General features: G+C 46.1%; 1 protein-coding gene across 1 annotated transcript; it reads right to left on the reverse strand.

Moving 5' to 3' along the window:
* Window positions 1-584: 584 nt before the first annotated feature.
* NXF3 (nuclear RNA export factor 3) lies at window positions 585-15,606 on the reverse strand. The gene is made up of 19 exons (XM_059158378.1): window positions 15,234-15,606; window positions 8,783-8,957; window positions 8,408-8,561; window positions 7,592-7,675; window positions 7,390-7,494; window positions 7,197-7,277; window positions 6,536-6,643; window positions 6,261-6,370; window positions 4,410-4,446; window positions 3,991-4,059; window positions 3,864-3,919; window positions 3,615-3,722; window positions 3,436-3,494; window positions 3,210-3,325; window positions 3,075-3,117; window positions 2,441-2,513; window positions 1,711-1,893; window positions 1,243-1,292; window positions 585-1,137 (listed from the first exon to the last, which is right to left on the reverse strand). Exons 1-18 carry the CDS (start codon window positions 15,433-15,435, stop codon window positions 1,289-1,291), a joined length of 1,767 nt encoding a protein of 588 aa, XP_059014361.1. The 5' UTR covers window positions 15,436-15,606; the 3' UTR covers window positions 585-1,137; window positions 1,243-1,288.
* Window positions 15,607-16,900: the final 1,294 nt, after the last annotated feature.

Below are 16,900 nucleotides of genomic sequence, written 5' to 3' on the forward strand. Positions count from 1 at the left end.
CAAGGATATTTATATCAGTTATACATGAGGATAATTTTTTATCCTAAGATTTTCATGTGCTTTTTTTTTTTTTAAAGATTTTATTTATTTATTTGACAGAGAGAGATCACAAGCAGGCAGAGAGGCAGGCAGAGAGAGAGGAGGAAGTAGGCTCCCTGCTGAGCAGAGAGCCCGATGCGGGGCTCGATCCCAGGACCCTGGGATCATGACCTGAGCCGAAGGCAGCGGCTTAACCCACTGAGCCACCCAGGCGCACCTTTCATGTGCTTTTTAATGCTGCCTTTCTTCAAATAGGTTTCTTTTCAATAGATATATATGGCTAAGAATGTAACACTATGAGAGACTATGGACACTGAAAAACAATCTGAGGGTTTTGAAGAGGCAGGGGGTGGGAGGACGGGGTACCAGGTGGTGGGTATTATAGAGGGCACGGATTGCATGGAGCACTGGGTGTGGTGCAAAAATAATGAATACTGTTATGCTGAAAATAAAAAAATAAATTAAAAAAGAATGTAACACTATTCTTTTTCTTTTTAATTTTTTCAATTTATTTATTTTCAGAAAAAAAACAGTTCTGAAAAAAACAGTTCTATTGTTCTCTGCCTAAAAACATTTGACTAATGCACTAGGGGCACAGAACACTATCCCCATTTATAATAGAATAAGAGAACATCCCCCACCCTGGTAGCCACACAGCCATGGGGCACACACACAGCCTGGGCTTTAAAGAGAAGTCTAAGCATTTGAGTCTCTACCCTACTATTCTCCAAGAGTCACTGACCCTCTTTGCGTCTCCTTTTCTTTCTCTATAGACCAGTGATCAAAATACAGGCGTTGGATGGATTTTTCAGAGATTCAACATAACATGCAATGCCACTATTTATTAAGAAGAGAATCAGGGATCCTGAGTGGGAAACTACACAGTTGGTCTTTGAGCAGATTAGCGTCAGTTAAACGTTGGCTTCCCAGCTCCCAGCAAACCTCCCGCTCAGTCAGAAATTAACTCAGGCTAGAGAAAAAAGATAACAAAGATGATGAAGATGAAGATGACTACAAAAACAGTTTCTTGTCAGGGCTGTGTTCTCAGGATCCTGGAGGAGTCTGGGTGAGGGTCTCCTCTGGGATCATGTGCTTGGCCTGGAGGAACTGAGGAGAGGGAGTTGGGAGATCAGCAGAGCCAGGAACCCTGAGTCTCCTCCCCAGGCCACCCAGTTTTGGTTCATTTGAATTCCTGAACCTCACCTTGCACTGTGTGAGAACCAATGTAGTCCCAGTGGCTGTCATGAAGTTACCTAGTGTGGAGAAAGCACAGGTGACATCCATTAAAACTAAAGCCAGAGAAAATCTGACTGCACAGTACCATGTCCCAGTCTATGCAAAAGGAGCACACCACCACATTTATCACAACTTAGGCAATGGAATGAGCCCTGTGGCACAGTGCGTACTGGGAAAAACTCCTGAAACCAAAATGTCTGCCAATAAAGGTACAGGTCCATGGATTTTTAGGAAAGTAATGAACAACTGTTAAAAAAAAAAAAAAGAAAAGTGGGCTAGCTAAAACTAAGTAAGTAAGTAAATGTACAAATAATTAAAAAAAAAAAAACCTGCTTATCTTATAAGTAGTGAGTGAACAAATTACCTGCAAGTTGACATGATTCAATCTTGGTTCCTCCCAGCTCCCTCCTATCCCCATGCACCCCCAGCACTTACTTCTGAGACCACTGGAGATTCATCCCAGACTGGGTGGAGAAAGTCTGCCCCATTTCCTGCTGCTTCTGGCAAAGGGTGGGCCAGGAGCTGCAGGAGGGTGTGGGCACTGGGACAGAGGATGTGCTCTGGTTCTCCTTGGGGCTGGCGTCCCTCACAAACAGATCATCATTCACGATGCATAGACTGAAGGGTAAAAATATGGGACCTTAGAAATTGGACAGATTATCAACCCCACGCCCCAACAATGATCCTGCTCCCACTGCCACTCAGCAAGCAAGTTCTTTCCATACCCCTACTGTGCCTGCCACCCAGGTTCCTTGGCTGATACCTCTACTTTTCCTTCACACTTCACAGAGCCAACCTTTGGAGAGACTGTCTAACCAATTTCACTACATTTATAGGTTTATCCCCAAACCACAGGCAAATTTACACCCATATTTACACTGCCAAAGAGTGGACAGTCTAATATCCGTTTTTCAGAGGAAGTCACTGTGTCACAAAGAGATCATGTGACTTGACAAAAGTCACAAAGCTAGTGAGTGTTGGGATCAGGGAAAGAACCCATAATCTGATTCCAGAGCCAGTGCTCTTAATCACTAGGAGACACGATTCCTTGGTTATACCTGTTGGCTTTTCACAATTGTGCAACACCCCAAAGACTGTACCTCCCCATTCACATACCCCAGAACTCATACTGAACTGGGTGTTCCACCCACAACAAAGCACTCACCTGTAATTGCTGATAGGAGTAGCAATGAAGGTCCGAGTGAAGGCACGAACAGAATCCTGAGACATGCCTTCCACTTTAACAACGAGCAACAAACAATACCCCCTTAGCATTCCAACATGCTTTACATACTCACATAGCACTCCCCAGTCATGGTCTGACTTGACATTCATGCTGAAGGGGACAGTTGTTCTCTGGGGAGCTCAGGGTGTTCTGAATGGGGAAGGCAATCTATTCCGAGTGACAGGGACCCTACCATGTGCTGGGACCAGTGAAAACCACTTCAAAAGTGCATTTGATGCATTTCTCACAGCTGCTCAAGAGATGGACATCATTAGTTCCATTAACATTTGAGTAAACTTATAGGTTAGGAGCCCAAGGTCACAGAGTAAGGATCTAGGGTCAGAACTGTCCAACTCCACAGATTGTGTCTCTAATGCCCCAGTGGTGTAGGGCAGGCAGGCATAGACCTAATTCAGACCAGGATGATCTGAGGGCAGAGTGGAGATGGGAGAACACAGCGGGAATAGGAAGAGAAAGGAAGGCACCAGGTAAGCTAGGAGAGTTTTGAGAGGGAGCCCAGCCAGCGGGGAGAGAGCAGAGGAGCATCTGGGGAGGAGTTTATGCACACACGCACCTTCCTTGAACACCCCGTTGACAGAGAAGCAGAGCATCCTCTCCTGAAAGGGAAGAGCCCAGGTGCTAAGTCACCTAAACTTCCTACCCACCCATGGCTTTCTGGGTCTGCCCTTGGGATGAAGGAGGTGCTCACCGTCTGGAACCACATGTCCACCACGAAGGAGCTGAGGTCATGCTGAGTTTTGGGCAGCACACAGAGGGAGCGCATGACATCACATTTTGTATGCTTCAGCAGCTGAACACGCAGGGCTATGGGGGGAGGAGAAACAAGCAAAGGTCAGGGGTTGCCACACCCTGGGCCCTGTAATTACCCCTGCACACCCCCTTTCCCTGCCCAGTCTTCCCCATCACACACGCACAGGGGTCCTTGAGCTTCTTCATATTCCTGCTTTCCTTGAAGTACTCGCACAAGCTGCTTCTAGCAGAGAAAGAGGAAAAGGAGGTGGTGGTGTGGCCAGTGTGGGTGATTCCAGGAGCTGCCCTGTGTCTGCTGGGGAGCCACAGGGCCCAGGAACAGAGACTGAGCTTTGCTACTCACGGGCCTGGGTCCTCAGGGCTGAAGGGAATGGCCAGGGAGAAGCAGGCCTCTTCGTGGTAGGCACCGAGGAGACCCTGACGGTCTCTGGAGTCGTAGATCAAGTAGTAACTGTGGGAGAGTAATGACAGCAGTCTATCTCTGTGGTCTGGACCCCAGATGAGATATCAAGACCGAGTCAGCAGTCCTGAGCTTGGGTGCCCCCCACCCCGTCCTAGCCATCCCCTTCCCCAGATTCCCAGGAGTACTCACTGCTGCAGGAATTGCAGGACTAGACGCTTCAGTGCATCAGATCCAAAGAAGCTTCCCTGAAATCACAACAGTCCTCAGGACCACAGTTGTGCACTACCCAAAACCCTGCTTGATCTGCCCTCCTTACCCTGCAGGTTGGTAACCACTTGTGGGCTGCAATACCAACGCTGGTTGGTGAAGGTGACTCCTGGCTATCCTGGGGAAAGGAAGAGGGAGTGGGCAGTGCAGACCAGGAGCTAGTGCTGGACAGTCAGGGAAAGCATGGGCCTTGGGAAGGGTGAGGGTCAGAGGACAGTTGCAAAAGGGCCCTGGAAATTACATGGGCAAGACTACATTTGGGATCACAGTCTTGGGGTTCCTGATGCCCCTGGAGAACGTGGTTGAAGAAGATATAGAGCCCTTGTTGGGTTCCCACGTGGATCTGGACCTCCATGATGTTTAAGGGTCATGAAGATTGTAACTTCTGCAAGACCTAAATGGCTTCAGGGCTGGTTTGGGGCAACATCAGTGCCAGTAGAGAAGTCAATAATCAAGAAATACACCTACCAGGCGTAATAACTTGGGAAACAATTCCAGGATGGAGCTGCAGAAATCCAGACAAAACAGAATAGTCGGTGAAACTTTGCAGGAGTCCCTCATCATGGGAGCAAGCACAGTTACACCTGACACACAGCCCAGTATGTCCCACCTACACTGCAGTGTCCCAGCCTTCCAGCGCCTTTGGCTCCTCCCTTGCAGATGGACCTAGTGGGAAAGCACATACTCTCTTTTCCCTCTCTCTCTGATTCCATTCCTCTGCTCCACCCCTTCCTCCCCCTCCCACTGGGTGGATCCCACCTAGACTGTCCTGAATCCCATCTCCAGTGCCACCAGAAGCAACAGTTGAAGCCCAGGCTTCAGGGCTGCTTTCCACTTTCTTGCTCCCTTCCTTCCTTCCGGTCCCCACCAAAGGCTCCAGAGAGAAAAGGCAATGGGGTGGGAGACGAGGACTCTGCTACCTCACTAGGGGTCCAGCATTCTGTAGGGCCATGACACCCCCCAGGGGTGGCCCAGGATGCTGGGGCGGGGAGGTGACTGGGGCAAAACCCAGGAGGCAAGGAAGGAGAGGGAGGGGGATGAAGACAGAAGAGGGAGTGAAGGTAGGAAAGGAGAGATGAGAGAGACATAGGGGAGTAGAGATAAAGGAGGCAGAGAAAACAAAGCAAAGGGAAGGGGGAAAAAAAAAGCAGCTCTAACCTGGTGGGGGGGTCAGGGAGGAAGAGAGGAGAAGGAGGAAATGGCTCCCTGACTACAGTCCTTTCCCTCATCTGCCCTGGCTGGCCCTGGCACCCAAGGTAAGAATGGAAAACAGGTAGGTGTTGGCCTGGGGGCCCACTGCATGCTGGATGAAACTTTCAAACTTTGTCACCTGCGTGAGCTCAGTCTGAGCTGGACATGGGGAACGAGGCAGCCATGGGGGCAGGAGAACTACCCCAGAAGGAGTAGAGGGTCAAGCCCCAGGTCAGCAAGGAGCTGAGGGTCTGTGGTTCCCTCTTATGATTACTGCCTTCCCTCCCGTTGGCCCCAGTGCACCTGTGCCTGTCCCAGTTGGTTCTTTGCCTGAAGGATCATAACCATATCGGGCTACCCAGGGCTACTCTGAAGGACCAGTCAGGATGATGTGCCTTGTGGAGGGAGGAGAGGGGGCAGTGCCTCTGAGAGGCCTGTCTTCTGCCCTCTCAAGCACCTCTGCCCTCTGCCTTCCATTCCTGCCTCAGGAAGCCCTCTCTTCACTGGCAGTCACCTACTTCTGGCCCTCAGACTCAGGGAACCCTGGTTTTTCTTACAGAGGGCCAAGCTCCTGGCCCTGAGTCAGAGGAATGGATGTCATGATGGCAGACCCCCAGAACCTCGGCCCTCAGCATGGGGCAGGAAAGCCACCAAGCCAGCCTGGAATTGGAGGGGGGACACATTTGGTTCAGAAAAAGGAGAGTCCCTCTCAGAACAAGGGAGGGAAGCCCCCTGTCTTGGCAGGGAGGCAGGAAGTCCTGTCTCAGCATGAGGCCCTGGGTGGGAGGACCCTTGTCAGTCCAGGTCACAGCATGTGGTTCAAGGTGGTCACCCTCGTCCTAGTGAGGAAGGGGAGCCCTGCTTCGTGGATCACGCTTTGGGGAGGGCATCCTAGGGAAGGCTGGGTTCAGACAACGTGCAAAGGGACCTCAGACCAGACAAACTGGTGAGCAGGTCAGACGAAAGGAAGGAGATGTCCAAGCACAGGTGAGGGACACAAAGAGGAGAGCATAGGACTCTGGTCCCCCACCCCACACATACACAAAGGAACAGAGCTGCTGCCTCCTCCAAACAGGAACCGTCAGGCATAGTTCAGAGTCCCACGGGGTGACACAGTGTACAACTGACCTTATGTTGGTTGATTTATCAGGGAAGGCGGTGCACAGGGTGCTTCTGTCGGCAGTCATCTCTTCTGGCTGCAGACTTTTGCCCTCGTCCAGCTCCTCTAAAGACATCACCTATAATTATGGGGAGGAAGCACATGGAGCAGAGAAAGATGGCCAGGATGACCCTGCACACCCAGCCCTTCCCTTTTCCAACAAATCCACTTCCCTGACTCTTGTCACCATCCCATGAGCACTCTCACCCTCCTTTCAGAGAAGGATCTGGGTACCACACCTCACCTCACTGTTGGAGAGGTTCAAGTTCTTAATGTCAGTGGCATTCTGCACAGTGTCAGACAGGCCATCCAGCTGGCAGGGTGTCTTGTTTCTCAGGTTCGAGGGTAAAAGCTATGGTGAGGAAAAAGAGTGAGGGCCCCCACAGCGGATATCTGAGACCAGTCTGCCTCTTCTACCTAATCTCTCCCACTTTGACCACCAGTCTCGGCACTGGCTCTGAGTCCTCATCTCAGGCATATTCTTCTCATGGGTCTTCAGGGAGGCAGCCATGCTGTGTCTAGGCTTTGGTACCATTTCAATATCATGGGTGATCAAGTCTCCGAGAAGCCAAGAGGAGGGAATCAGAGGGCTGAGAAAGGCCCAGCTGGTACAGCTCCAGCACCAGGCCCTCCCCACGTTACCATCGCTAAGTCTCCTTTCCAGACAGGCTCCTCTGCCCTCGCTTGCCCTGGAATCACTGATGTAGACATACCAGGGGCAAAGCAGACTCTCTGGATGTTAAGAGATTGCTGGGAGCCTCCATATCATTTGTTCATGGTCAGCTGCAGAGTTAGAGATGGGCTCAGTGGCTCTGAGTGTTTGAGGTGGAGATGGGGTGCAATAGGTATTTGAAGAAGATGTGGGCCTGGATGTGGGTGCACAACTAGTCTTGAGTCAGCATTACCTTTGTCTGCTCCACCTTTACTGACTTCAGCTCCTTCTGCACAGAGTGGGGTGTGTCAGAGGGGTAGATAAAGATAGAGATCTGTAAGGAACCCAAGAGGGGCTGGGTAAGTACCAGGAAATCTGACACAAGACCTTGCCCCTCTCCCGCCCTCTTGCCCCTAACTAGCCCCAGTCACGCCCTTGACACTCACCCTTTCATTAGCCTCATCCCAGATCTTGCCATTGACATTCTTCAGTGCAAACGCAACGCTGGCATCCTCAACAAAAAACTGGGCCTGCATTCTCTCATAGTGAAACTATAGGGATAATGGCAAGAGAAAAAAAAAAAAATGAGACCCCAGCCACTACTCATCTGCCCTGTTTCTTCTCATCTGCTTCACTGTTTTCTCTTACCTCAACTGGGGTGAAGGGGACACTGCATTGTCCCTGAATCAGATCCAGCAGCCACTTCTCATCATATTTGATGCCGAATGGAATCTAGGATCCAGAGATGGGAGAAAAGTTGGGAGAAGAGATTGATTGACACAATGGAATCCAAGGTTAAGATAAGACCCAACCATGTCCTGCTTTCATACCTTTTTTGGGCGGGGGAGGGGCTATGGAATAATTTCTTATAATAAGATGTTATCCATCATTGCAAACTTTTGTACCAGACATGCATTTCCTAAATAACCTTTCTTTCCATTCAAACACCTTTCTTCAAATAATCAACTTAAGATGTTTAACATATACTTCCTTTTATAAAGTCCCAAGTGATCCTAGCTCAAGGCAGGATGATGCCTCAGCCTGCTTCTCCAACAGGGACCCCAGAGACTCCTACTTCTTCAGCAGGGACCCCAGAGACTCAACCTCCTCCCACACTCAGCTAGAGCTAAACTGAGCCTTCCAGTGTGGAGTTGCTCCATCTCCTTGGCTGTAGTTTCCTCTGCTCTGTAGTTTCCTCTGCTCTTAGTCAACTTACCTGATTCTCCCTGTAGTCAGTCTGTTCACTTTATACTGCTTTTCTGAGTCTGCCCTTACTTGATCTAGGGTATTAACTAGGATATTAACATATGTTATGTCGAAAATGTGACAATGCTAGTAGTAAAAAATGCCGATTACCCACTCCTCTGCCCCCAGAAAAGTATCTAGCATCTCTGCATGAGTCCAACACAGTTCCCTCTGTTCACCTTCTTCTATGTATTCAGTCCACTTTGCCAGGATACTCACAATGATCTTGAACCATTTCCCTGTGGTCTCATCCTGCTTCTCCTGCTCCATTCTTCTCTCTGGAGGCTTTTGCTCTCCCTCCATGTTAGTCTGGGTTTGGTCTTGTTTCTGAGAATTGCCTCTCCGATGACATGGTGGAACAGCATAGGGAGCGCTGAGGGGAAGTGGAGAGAAGGAAGTAGTCCACACGTGCTCAGAAAGTCTTCCATTACACATTTGCCCAATGATACCAGGGTACAATAAAGTTTGCTCAACCATTAACCTGATTCTATCATTCTTCACTCTTCTAGGTTGGAGAAGAGAATGACATATTCTACCTCAGGCCTATGCACTCCACTGGCTGGTACATTTCAGCTATGCTGACTGATCACTTACTATCTCACTCGGGTGCTCATGTGAGCGCCATTTGTTGCTGGATCTCCATCTTGTTGCTGGTGGGATGAAGGATGAATGCCAGAACTAATTTGTTCAGACCAGTTGTTGTATCTCCTTCGGTAAATACCCCAGCATCTTGTTCTTCTTTTTAAGGGGTTACCCACATCATTATGTCCTGAAATTGAGAACAACACATCAGTGGTCCCCATACCACAAACGGTTCTGGGGAAATATCATGGGTTGTGAAGAAACATCACTGACTTTATCATCTAAAATCAAATAGATCACAGTTCCAAAGAGGTTGACAAACTTCTCTGTGGTTCCATTTTGTGGAAGATGAGAGGTGGGGAGCACTTGCAGCCAAGAAGAACACAAGCACAGAAGAAATGGTTTGGGCCTAGGGTTTAATCTGTGACATTAGCCCTTGCTCTGCCATTTTCATGCTGGGTGACCTGGGACAAGTTGCCTGTCATCTCTAACTCACAGTTCCCTCCTCTGCCCTAGGGGGATAACAAAATTCACCCTGAAAGTTTGGTGTTATGGTTCAAGGGTCAAAGGTGAGTTCCTGCCTGAAGAAAGAATTAGAGAAGTGAAAGTTAGATCCGATGACAGTATCCAGAAAAGCCAGGAGAGACACAATATGGAGAATACCAAAAGAGAGAAGGAGATAATTAAGGGAGATGTAGAGAGCATATCTAACACATGCTTCATTTGAGTCCTGGAATGAAGGAGAGGGCAACGTGGAGAAGTGGCATTTGAAGCAATCTTGCTTGAGAACTTTCACAAAGTAGCAGGATGATCAAGTCAGTATAACAGCACTAATATGAGACAAAGGATGCTTTAAGGGAAAACATTCCTAAGGAAAAGATGTGCATTTCACAGTGGCATTAATGTAGAACAACTCGGGAAATTTGTGACCAGAAGTCTCAAACTAAAAGAAGTATTAAAGGTTCTTCAGGTAGAAGAAATACGATCCCAGATTGAGGCACCAAGATGCAGGAAAGAAAGACTAGTAACATTTGTGAATATGTAGGCCAGTCTAAATGAGTATTGACTATGTAGCACCAGGACACTAATTTCTTCTAGGGGTTTAAATATACACACCAATTCATGGCAAATTCATGGCAAAACACTGGGAGGGCGTGAGTGGAATCAAAGTGTTCCAAGGTTCCTTCACTGTCTGAAGAGCTTTAAAGAAGTAATTTACATAAGACCGTGAAAAGGAAAAAAAAATAATTATAGGTTTTTTTTTTTTTTTAAATACTTGAGACACAGGTGTATGTGTTTTAACTCCAAAGCTTGTTATAATGCATAATCAAAGTTGATATCCAGGATCTATAATGAACTCCTCAAACTCAACACACACGAAACAGGCAAACATATCAAAAAATGGGCAGAAGATATGAACAGACACTTCTCCAGTGAAGACGTACAAATGGCAATCAGACACATGAAAAAATGTTCATCATCACTAGCCCTCAGGGAGATTCAAATTAAAACCACATTGAGATATCACCTTACACCATTTAGAATGGCCAAAATTAACAAAACAGGAAACAACATGTGTTGGAGAGGATGTGGAGAAAGGGGAACCCTCTTCCACTGTTGGTTGGAATGCAAGTTGGTGCAGCCTCTTTGGATAACAGCGTGGAGATTCCTCAAGAAATTAAAAATAGAACTCCCCCTATGACCCTGCAATTGCACTCCTGGGTATTTACCCCAAAGATACAGATGTCGTGAAAAGAAGGGCCATCTGTACCCCAATGTTTATAGCAGCAATGGCCACGGTCGCCAAACTGTGGAAAGAACCAAGATGCCCTTCAACGGACGAATGGATAAGGAAGATGTGGTCCATATACACTATGGAGTATTATGCCTCCATCAGAAAGGATGAATACCCAACTTTTGTAGCAACATGGATGGGACTGGAAAAGATTATGCCGAGTGAAATAAGTCAAGCAGAGAGAGTCAACTATCATATGGTTTCACTTATTTGTGGAGCATAACAAATATCATGGAGGACAAGGGGTATTAGAGAGGAGAAGGGAGTAGGGGTAAATTGGAAGGGGAGGTGAATCATGAGAGACTATGGACTCTGAAAAACAACTGAGGGGTTTGAAGTGGCAGGGGGGTGGGAGGTTGGGGTACCAGGTGGTGGGTATTAGAGAGAGCATGGATTGCATGGAGCACTGGGTGTGGTGCAAAAATAATGAATACTGTTTTTCTGAAAGCAAATAAATTAATTTAATTAAAAAAAAAAGTTGAAAATCACCAGACAAGATGATTTTGAAGTCTTAACTTTACAATTCGATGGCTTCAAGTCCCAATGGCTTTTTTTTTTTTTAGTTTTTTTTTCTCCATTTTTAAAATTCTTTTATAAACATATAATGTATTTTTATCCCCAGGGGTACAGGTCTGTGAATCGCCAGGTTTACACACTTCACAACACTCACCATAGCACATACCCTCCCCAATGTCCATAACCCCACCCCCTTCTCCCAAACCCCCTCCCCCCAGCAACCCTCAGTTTGTTTTGTGAGATTAAGAGTCACTTATGTTTTGTCTCCCCACCAATCCCATCTTGTTTCATTTATTCCTTTCCTACACCCCAAACTCCCCATGGAGCATCTCCACTTTCTCATATCAGGGAGATAATATAATAGTTGTCTTTTCCAGTTGACTTATTTCACTAAACATGATACCCTTTACTTCCATCCATGTTTTCATAAATGGCAAGATTTCATTTCTTTTAGCATTTGTTCTTTTTTTTTTTTTTAAAGATTTTATTTATTTATTTGACAGAGAGAGATCACAGGTAGGTAGAGAGGCTGGTGCAGAGAGAGAGAGACAGAGGGAAGCAGGCTCCCTGCCGAGCAGAGAGCCCAATGTGGGACTCGATCCCAGGACCGTGAGATCATGACCCGAGCCGAAGGCAGCGGCTTAACCCACTGAGCCACCCAGGCGCCCCAAGATTTCATTTCTTTTGATGGCTGCATAGTATTCCAAAAATACATTATACTCTTAAGGGTAAATGCTACAAGAATGGCTAAAGAATGTTTAACTGCCCAGCCAAAAGAGGTAACAATTTATATATATATAAAGGAGTGCCTGGGTGGCTTCATCAGTTAAGGGGTCCAACTTTTTGAAAGATTTTATTTATCCATTTATTTGAGAGAGAGAGAGAGAGAGGAAGAGATGGGGGGGCAGAGTGGAAGGGAGAGGGAGATAATCTCAAGCAGACTCCACGCTGAGCAAGAAGCCCAACTCAGAGCTCCGTCACACAATCCTGAGGTCATGACCTAAAGATCATGACCTGAGACGAATCCAAGAGTTGCCACCCAGGTGTCCCAAGGGTTTGACTCTTCATTTCAGCTCGGGTCATGATCTCAGGGTTGTGAGATCAAGCCATTCTCTCTCTCCCTCTCCCCCTGCCCCTCCCCACCCCTATCTCCTTCTAAAAGAAAATATTAAATCATTTCAAGGACAGGAGAGGAAAGGGCCTTACCACAGGCAGAAATAAATGTGCAGTTAATATGTTATACAGAAACCAATTTATATCTACATTTACATTAAAAGTTTCAGACTGGATATTCCAAATAGAAAGATAGGTATTAGAAGATTAGATGCCATGCTCCTGGATTGGAAGAATAAATATTGTGAAAATGTCTATGCTACCTAAAGCAATTTACACATTTAATGCAATTCCTATCAAAGTACCATCCATCTTTTTCAAAGAAATGGAACAAATAATGCTAAAATTTATATGGAACGAGAAAAGACCTCGAATAGCCAAAGGGATATTGAAAAAGAAAGCCAACGTTGGTGGCATCACAATTCCGGACTTCAGGCTCTATTACAAAGCTGTCATCATCAAGACAGCATGGTACTGGCACAAAAACAGACACATAGATCAATGGAACAGAATAGAGAGACCAGAAATAGACCCTCAAATCTATGGTCAACTAATCTTCGACAAAGCAGGAAAGAATGTCCAATGGAAAAAAGACAGCCTTTTCAATAAATGGTGCTGGGAAAATTGGACAGCCACATGCAGAAAAATGAAATTGGACCATTTCCTTACACCACACACAAAAATAGACTCAAAATGGATGAAGGACCTCAATGTACGAAAGGAATCCATCAAAATCCTTGAGGAGAACACGGGCAGCAACCTCTTCGACCTCTGCCGCAGCAACATCTTCCTAGGAACAACGCAAAAGGCAAGGGAAGCAAGGGAAAAAATGAACTATTGGGATTTCATCAAGATCAAAAGCTTTTGCACAGCAAAGGAAACAGTTAACAAAATCAAAAGACAACTGACAGAATGGGAGAAGATATTTGCAAACGACATATCAGATAAAGGACTAGTGTCCAGAATCTATAAAGAACTTAGCAAACTCAACACCCAAAGAACAAATAATCCAATCAAGTAATGGGCAGAGGACATGAACAGACATTTCTGCAAAGAAGACATCCAGATGGCCAACAGACACATGAAAAAGTGCTCCATATCACTCGGCATCAGGGAAATACAAATCAAAACCACAATGAGATATCACCTCACACCAGTCAGAATGGCTAAAATCAACAAGTCAGGAAATGACAGATGCTGGCGAGGATGCGGAGAAAGGGGAACCCTCCTACACTGTTGGTGGGAATGCAAGCTGGTGCAGCCACTCTGGAAAACAGCATGGAGGTTCCTCAAAATGTTGAAAATAGAACTGCCCTATGACCCAGCAATTGCACTATTGGGTATTTACCCTAAAGATACAAATGTAGTGATCCAAAGGGGCACATGCACCCGAATGTTTATAGCAGCAATGTCCACAATAGCCAAACTATGGAAAGAACCTAGATGCCCATCAACAGATGAATGGATCAAGAAGATGTGGTATATATACACAATGGAATACTATGCAGCCATCAAAAGAAATGAAATCTTGCCATTTGCAACAACATGGATGGAACTAGAGCGTATCATGCTTAGCGAAATAAGTCAAGCAGAGAAAGACAACTATCATATGATCTCCCTGATATGAGGAAGTGGTGATGCAACATGGAGGCTTAAGTGGGTAGAAGAAGAATAAATGAAGCAAGATGGGATTGGGAGGGAGAGAAACCATAAGTGACTCTTAATCTCACAAAACAAACTGAGGGTTGCCGAGGGGAGGGGGTTTGGGAGAAGGGGTTGGGATTATGGACATTGGGGAGGGCATGTGATTTGGTGAGTGCTATGAAGTGTGTAAACCTGGTGATTCACAGACCTGTACCCCTGGGGATAAAAATATATGTTTATAAAAAATAAAAAAATTATAAAAAAAAAATCAGTGAATCATAAGCAATGTGAATTAGATCTCAATAAAGCTGTTATATTGCAAACAACCAAAAAAAAAAAAAAAGAAGAAGAAGATTAGAAAGATTAGAAAGAAAAAATTCCATCAAACTCTCCATAAGGAGACACATGCAAAATTTAAGGATTTAGAAAATTTGAAAATAAAAATAAAACTTGGCAAAATGTATACCATTTACCCACTAACCTACTGAAAGCTCGTATACCCATATTACTAAAGGGAAAGATACTCTTTCAAGGAAAAAAAAAAAAAACATTACTAGAGAAAAGAGGGAGCTTTTGTTGTGATGAAAGCTTCAATGCAAAAAGAAGCCACTAATACAGAATTCTAAACTTGTGTGTGTGTCTTAACACAGAGCCAAAACATGCAAAGCAAACATGACCGTAAAAGGAGAAATGGATAAATTCACGATTACAGGGGGAAAACACCTCCTTGAGTGACATAAAATGGCAGATATAAATTCTACTAGGTGGAGATTTTAAAATGAGAGTTAAGTAAATTAATAAATTTGCTTAATTGGCATGGAACAGTGCACATAACCACTACAACATGGAACATTCCAGAATTGGTTATATGCTGGGCTATAAGGCAAACCTCAAGAAATGTCTATGGAGGTAGTATAATCTACCCTGAATAGTTGATGTAAGAGTCAGGGGTAATGGTGGGTTCTATGCCCCTCCCCAACCTCTAGTATGTATCCAAAGAATGTTAGTTTTCACCACCACCACCGCCACCCCCCGTCCCCTTTGCCTCCCACTCAGCCAACCTAGAAGACCCTCCCCACTCTCCAAACTCTGGACCCGTGAGGATCATATAAGTCAGGTCTATCCCCTCAACCAGTGTGTGTCGGGGGGATGGGGCGGAATTCACATCAGCCATGACCACTTCCACAGAAGAGGAGGTTTTCCATGTGGAACCAGGATGGGAATGTCAGGACCCAACAGCCCATTTCCTCGAGAGTGGAGAACAGGTAGCCTGGCCCCTCTCCACACTTCCTTTTAATGGGGGTTGGCTGGGTGTCCGGTGGGTGGAGAAAGGGACCCAGAACCCCTCATACCCTCTGGAAACCTGAGACCAAGGCCTCATGCTGACCAACTCACCCATGGTGTGGACTGAAGGCAGTGGCCCGTCACCAATATCCTCCCAGGTTGCTTGTGAAGAGAATCCGTGGGGTCTGGAGCTGGATGTTTGGAGATGATCAGTGACGGCTGCTGAGGAAGGTGAGAGCAGGCCACAAACCACTTGGTCAGCGTCACACAAACAAGAAGGAGTCCTTACAGGAAGTCCCTTCCTTAGAGGCATGGAGAAGAGAGCATTGGCTGCCAGAGGAGGCTTTACTTCATATAATTACTGTCCCCTAAATTTGTTACCAGCCTACCAGGGAACTGTTTCCAACTGAATCAGCCCTGCAGAAAAGGCCAACTAGAATCAAGAGGGGTGGGACCCAGGTATCTGCAGCTACAAACAGGGAACTCTGTATGCCAGGCTCTGTATCCACTGCAACACATCTTGTTCCCTCATTCAGCCAACCCAGAGAACTCTGAGTGCCAGCTATAGGGCAGGCTCTGGATTTGCTACATTGCATCTGTTCTGTCATGGATTCCTCACGAAGGGACTCTGATATCAGCTTTGCAAGTTTGCTGTGGCTTAATGAGGTGCCAGAGCTGGTTTGGAGTTATTCAGATGTTACCTGGAGAAACAGAGACTACAGCTGAGCTCCATGGAATGGCAGTGACATGCCCATGCATATGTAGCCTAGCTAAATTCTTACTGCAATATGTGGGACTTTTTTTTTTTTTTTTAAGTTAGAGCAAAATAACAGAATGTTCTGAAAATAATCACATGACTGGCATTATCTCTGTAAGGACCCATTTAACCAGAGGCTTCCATTAAGGTTAAACAGCAATCTTGTTGTTTAACCCTTAAACTGTCCCTGCTCCCCTTCCCCCCAGGGGACTGACTTAAAAACAAGTTGGAAACCAGCCCCAGGTAACAAAGCCCAGATACAAGGGTGGGTCAGGCCAGGTGGAGACAGCTGATCAGTGGGGGGTTGCTTACTGTCTCCCTAGCTACCAAGGGGTATGGGCCTGCCCTTTGGGAGCCTTTTGGGTGCCAATTCTAATGAGGGTGATAGGCTAGATCAAATGTCTACTATAGGGTAAATTGTAATTCAATTGGTCACTTACGTGTGACCTAACATGACTGTGGAGTTTCCCGTGTGTATTACAATCTCATTGGCCACCTGTGCATGGCCAGGCCCGGATGCATGGCCTTTGACCTTAAAAGCTAGTCTGTGAAACAGAGAAAGGTCGCCCTCTGTAAGAGGCGCGGCCCTGGCTGGTCAGTTTGATTCTTGATGCTTGGCGTGGAAGGTAAGTAAGAATTTACAGAAGTAAGTCAAGCTTTGCTTGACCTTCGCTTTATATCAGTCTCGCTCCTTTAATCACGGAACCATTTTGGGGGGGGGGGGGCATAACAATCTCCAGCTCATTCCAGAGACATAATAACAAACAAAGAAACTTACCCTCCCCCACCAAAAAGACAAAAAGAAAACCAAAAACAACACACACACACACACACACACATACACACACACACACACACCAGACCTGGAAACTAAAAAGGAAATAGCAGAGTTTGGTGAGTCACCATAATGAGAGTAGAATGAAACAAATCATACCTTTTCCTTTACCAAAAAATATAGTCAGTATAGGTAGATGCCCCTTGTGGTTATGATGAAGTTCTAGAACCTAGATGAGGTTTGGTG

Source organism: Mustela lutreola, chromosome X, assembly GCF_030435805.1.
Source record: "Mustela lutreola isolate mMusLut2 chromosome X, mMusLut2.pri, whole genome shotgun sequence".
NCBI classification, from domain to species: Eukaryota; Metazoa; Chordata; class Mammalia; order Carnivora; family Mustelidae; genus Mustela; species Mustela lutreola.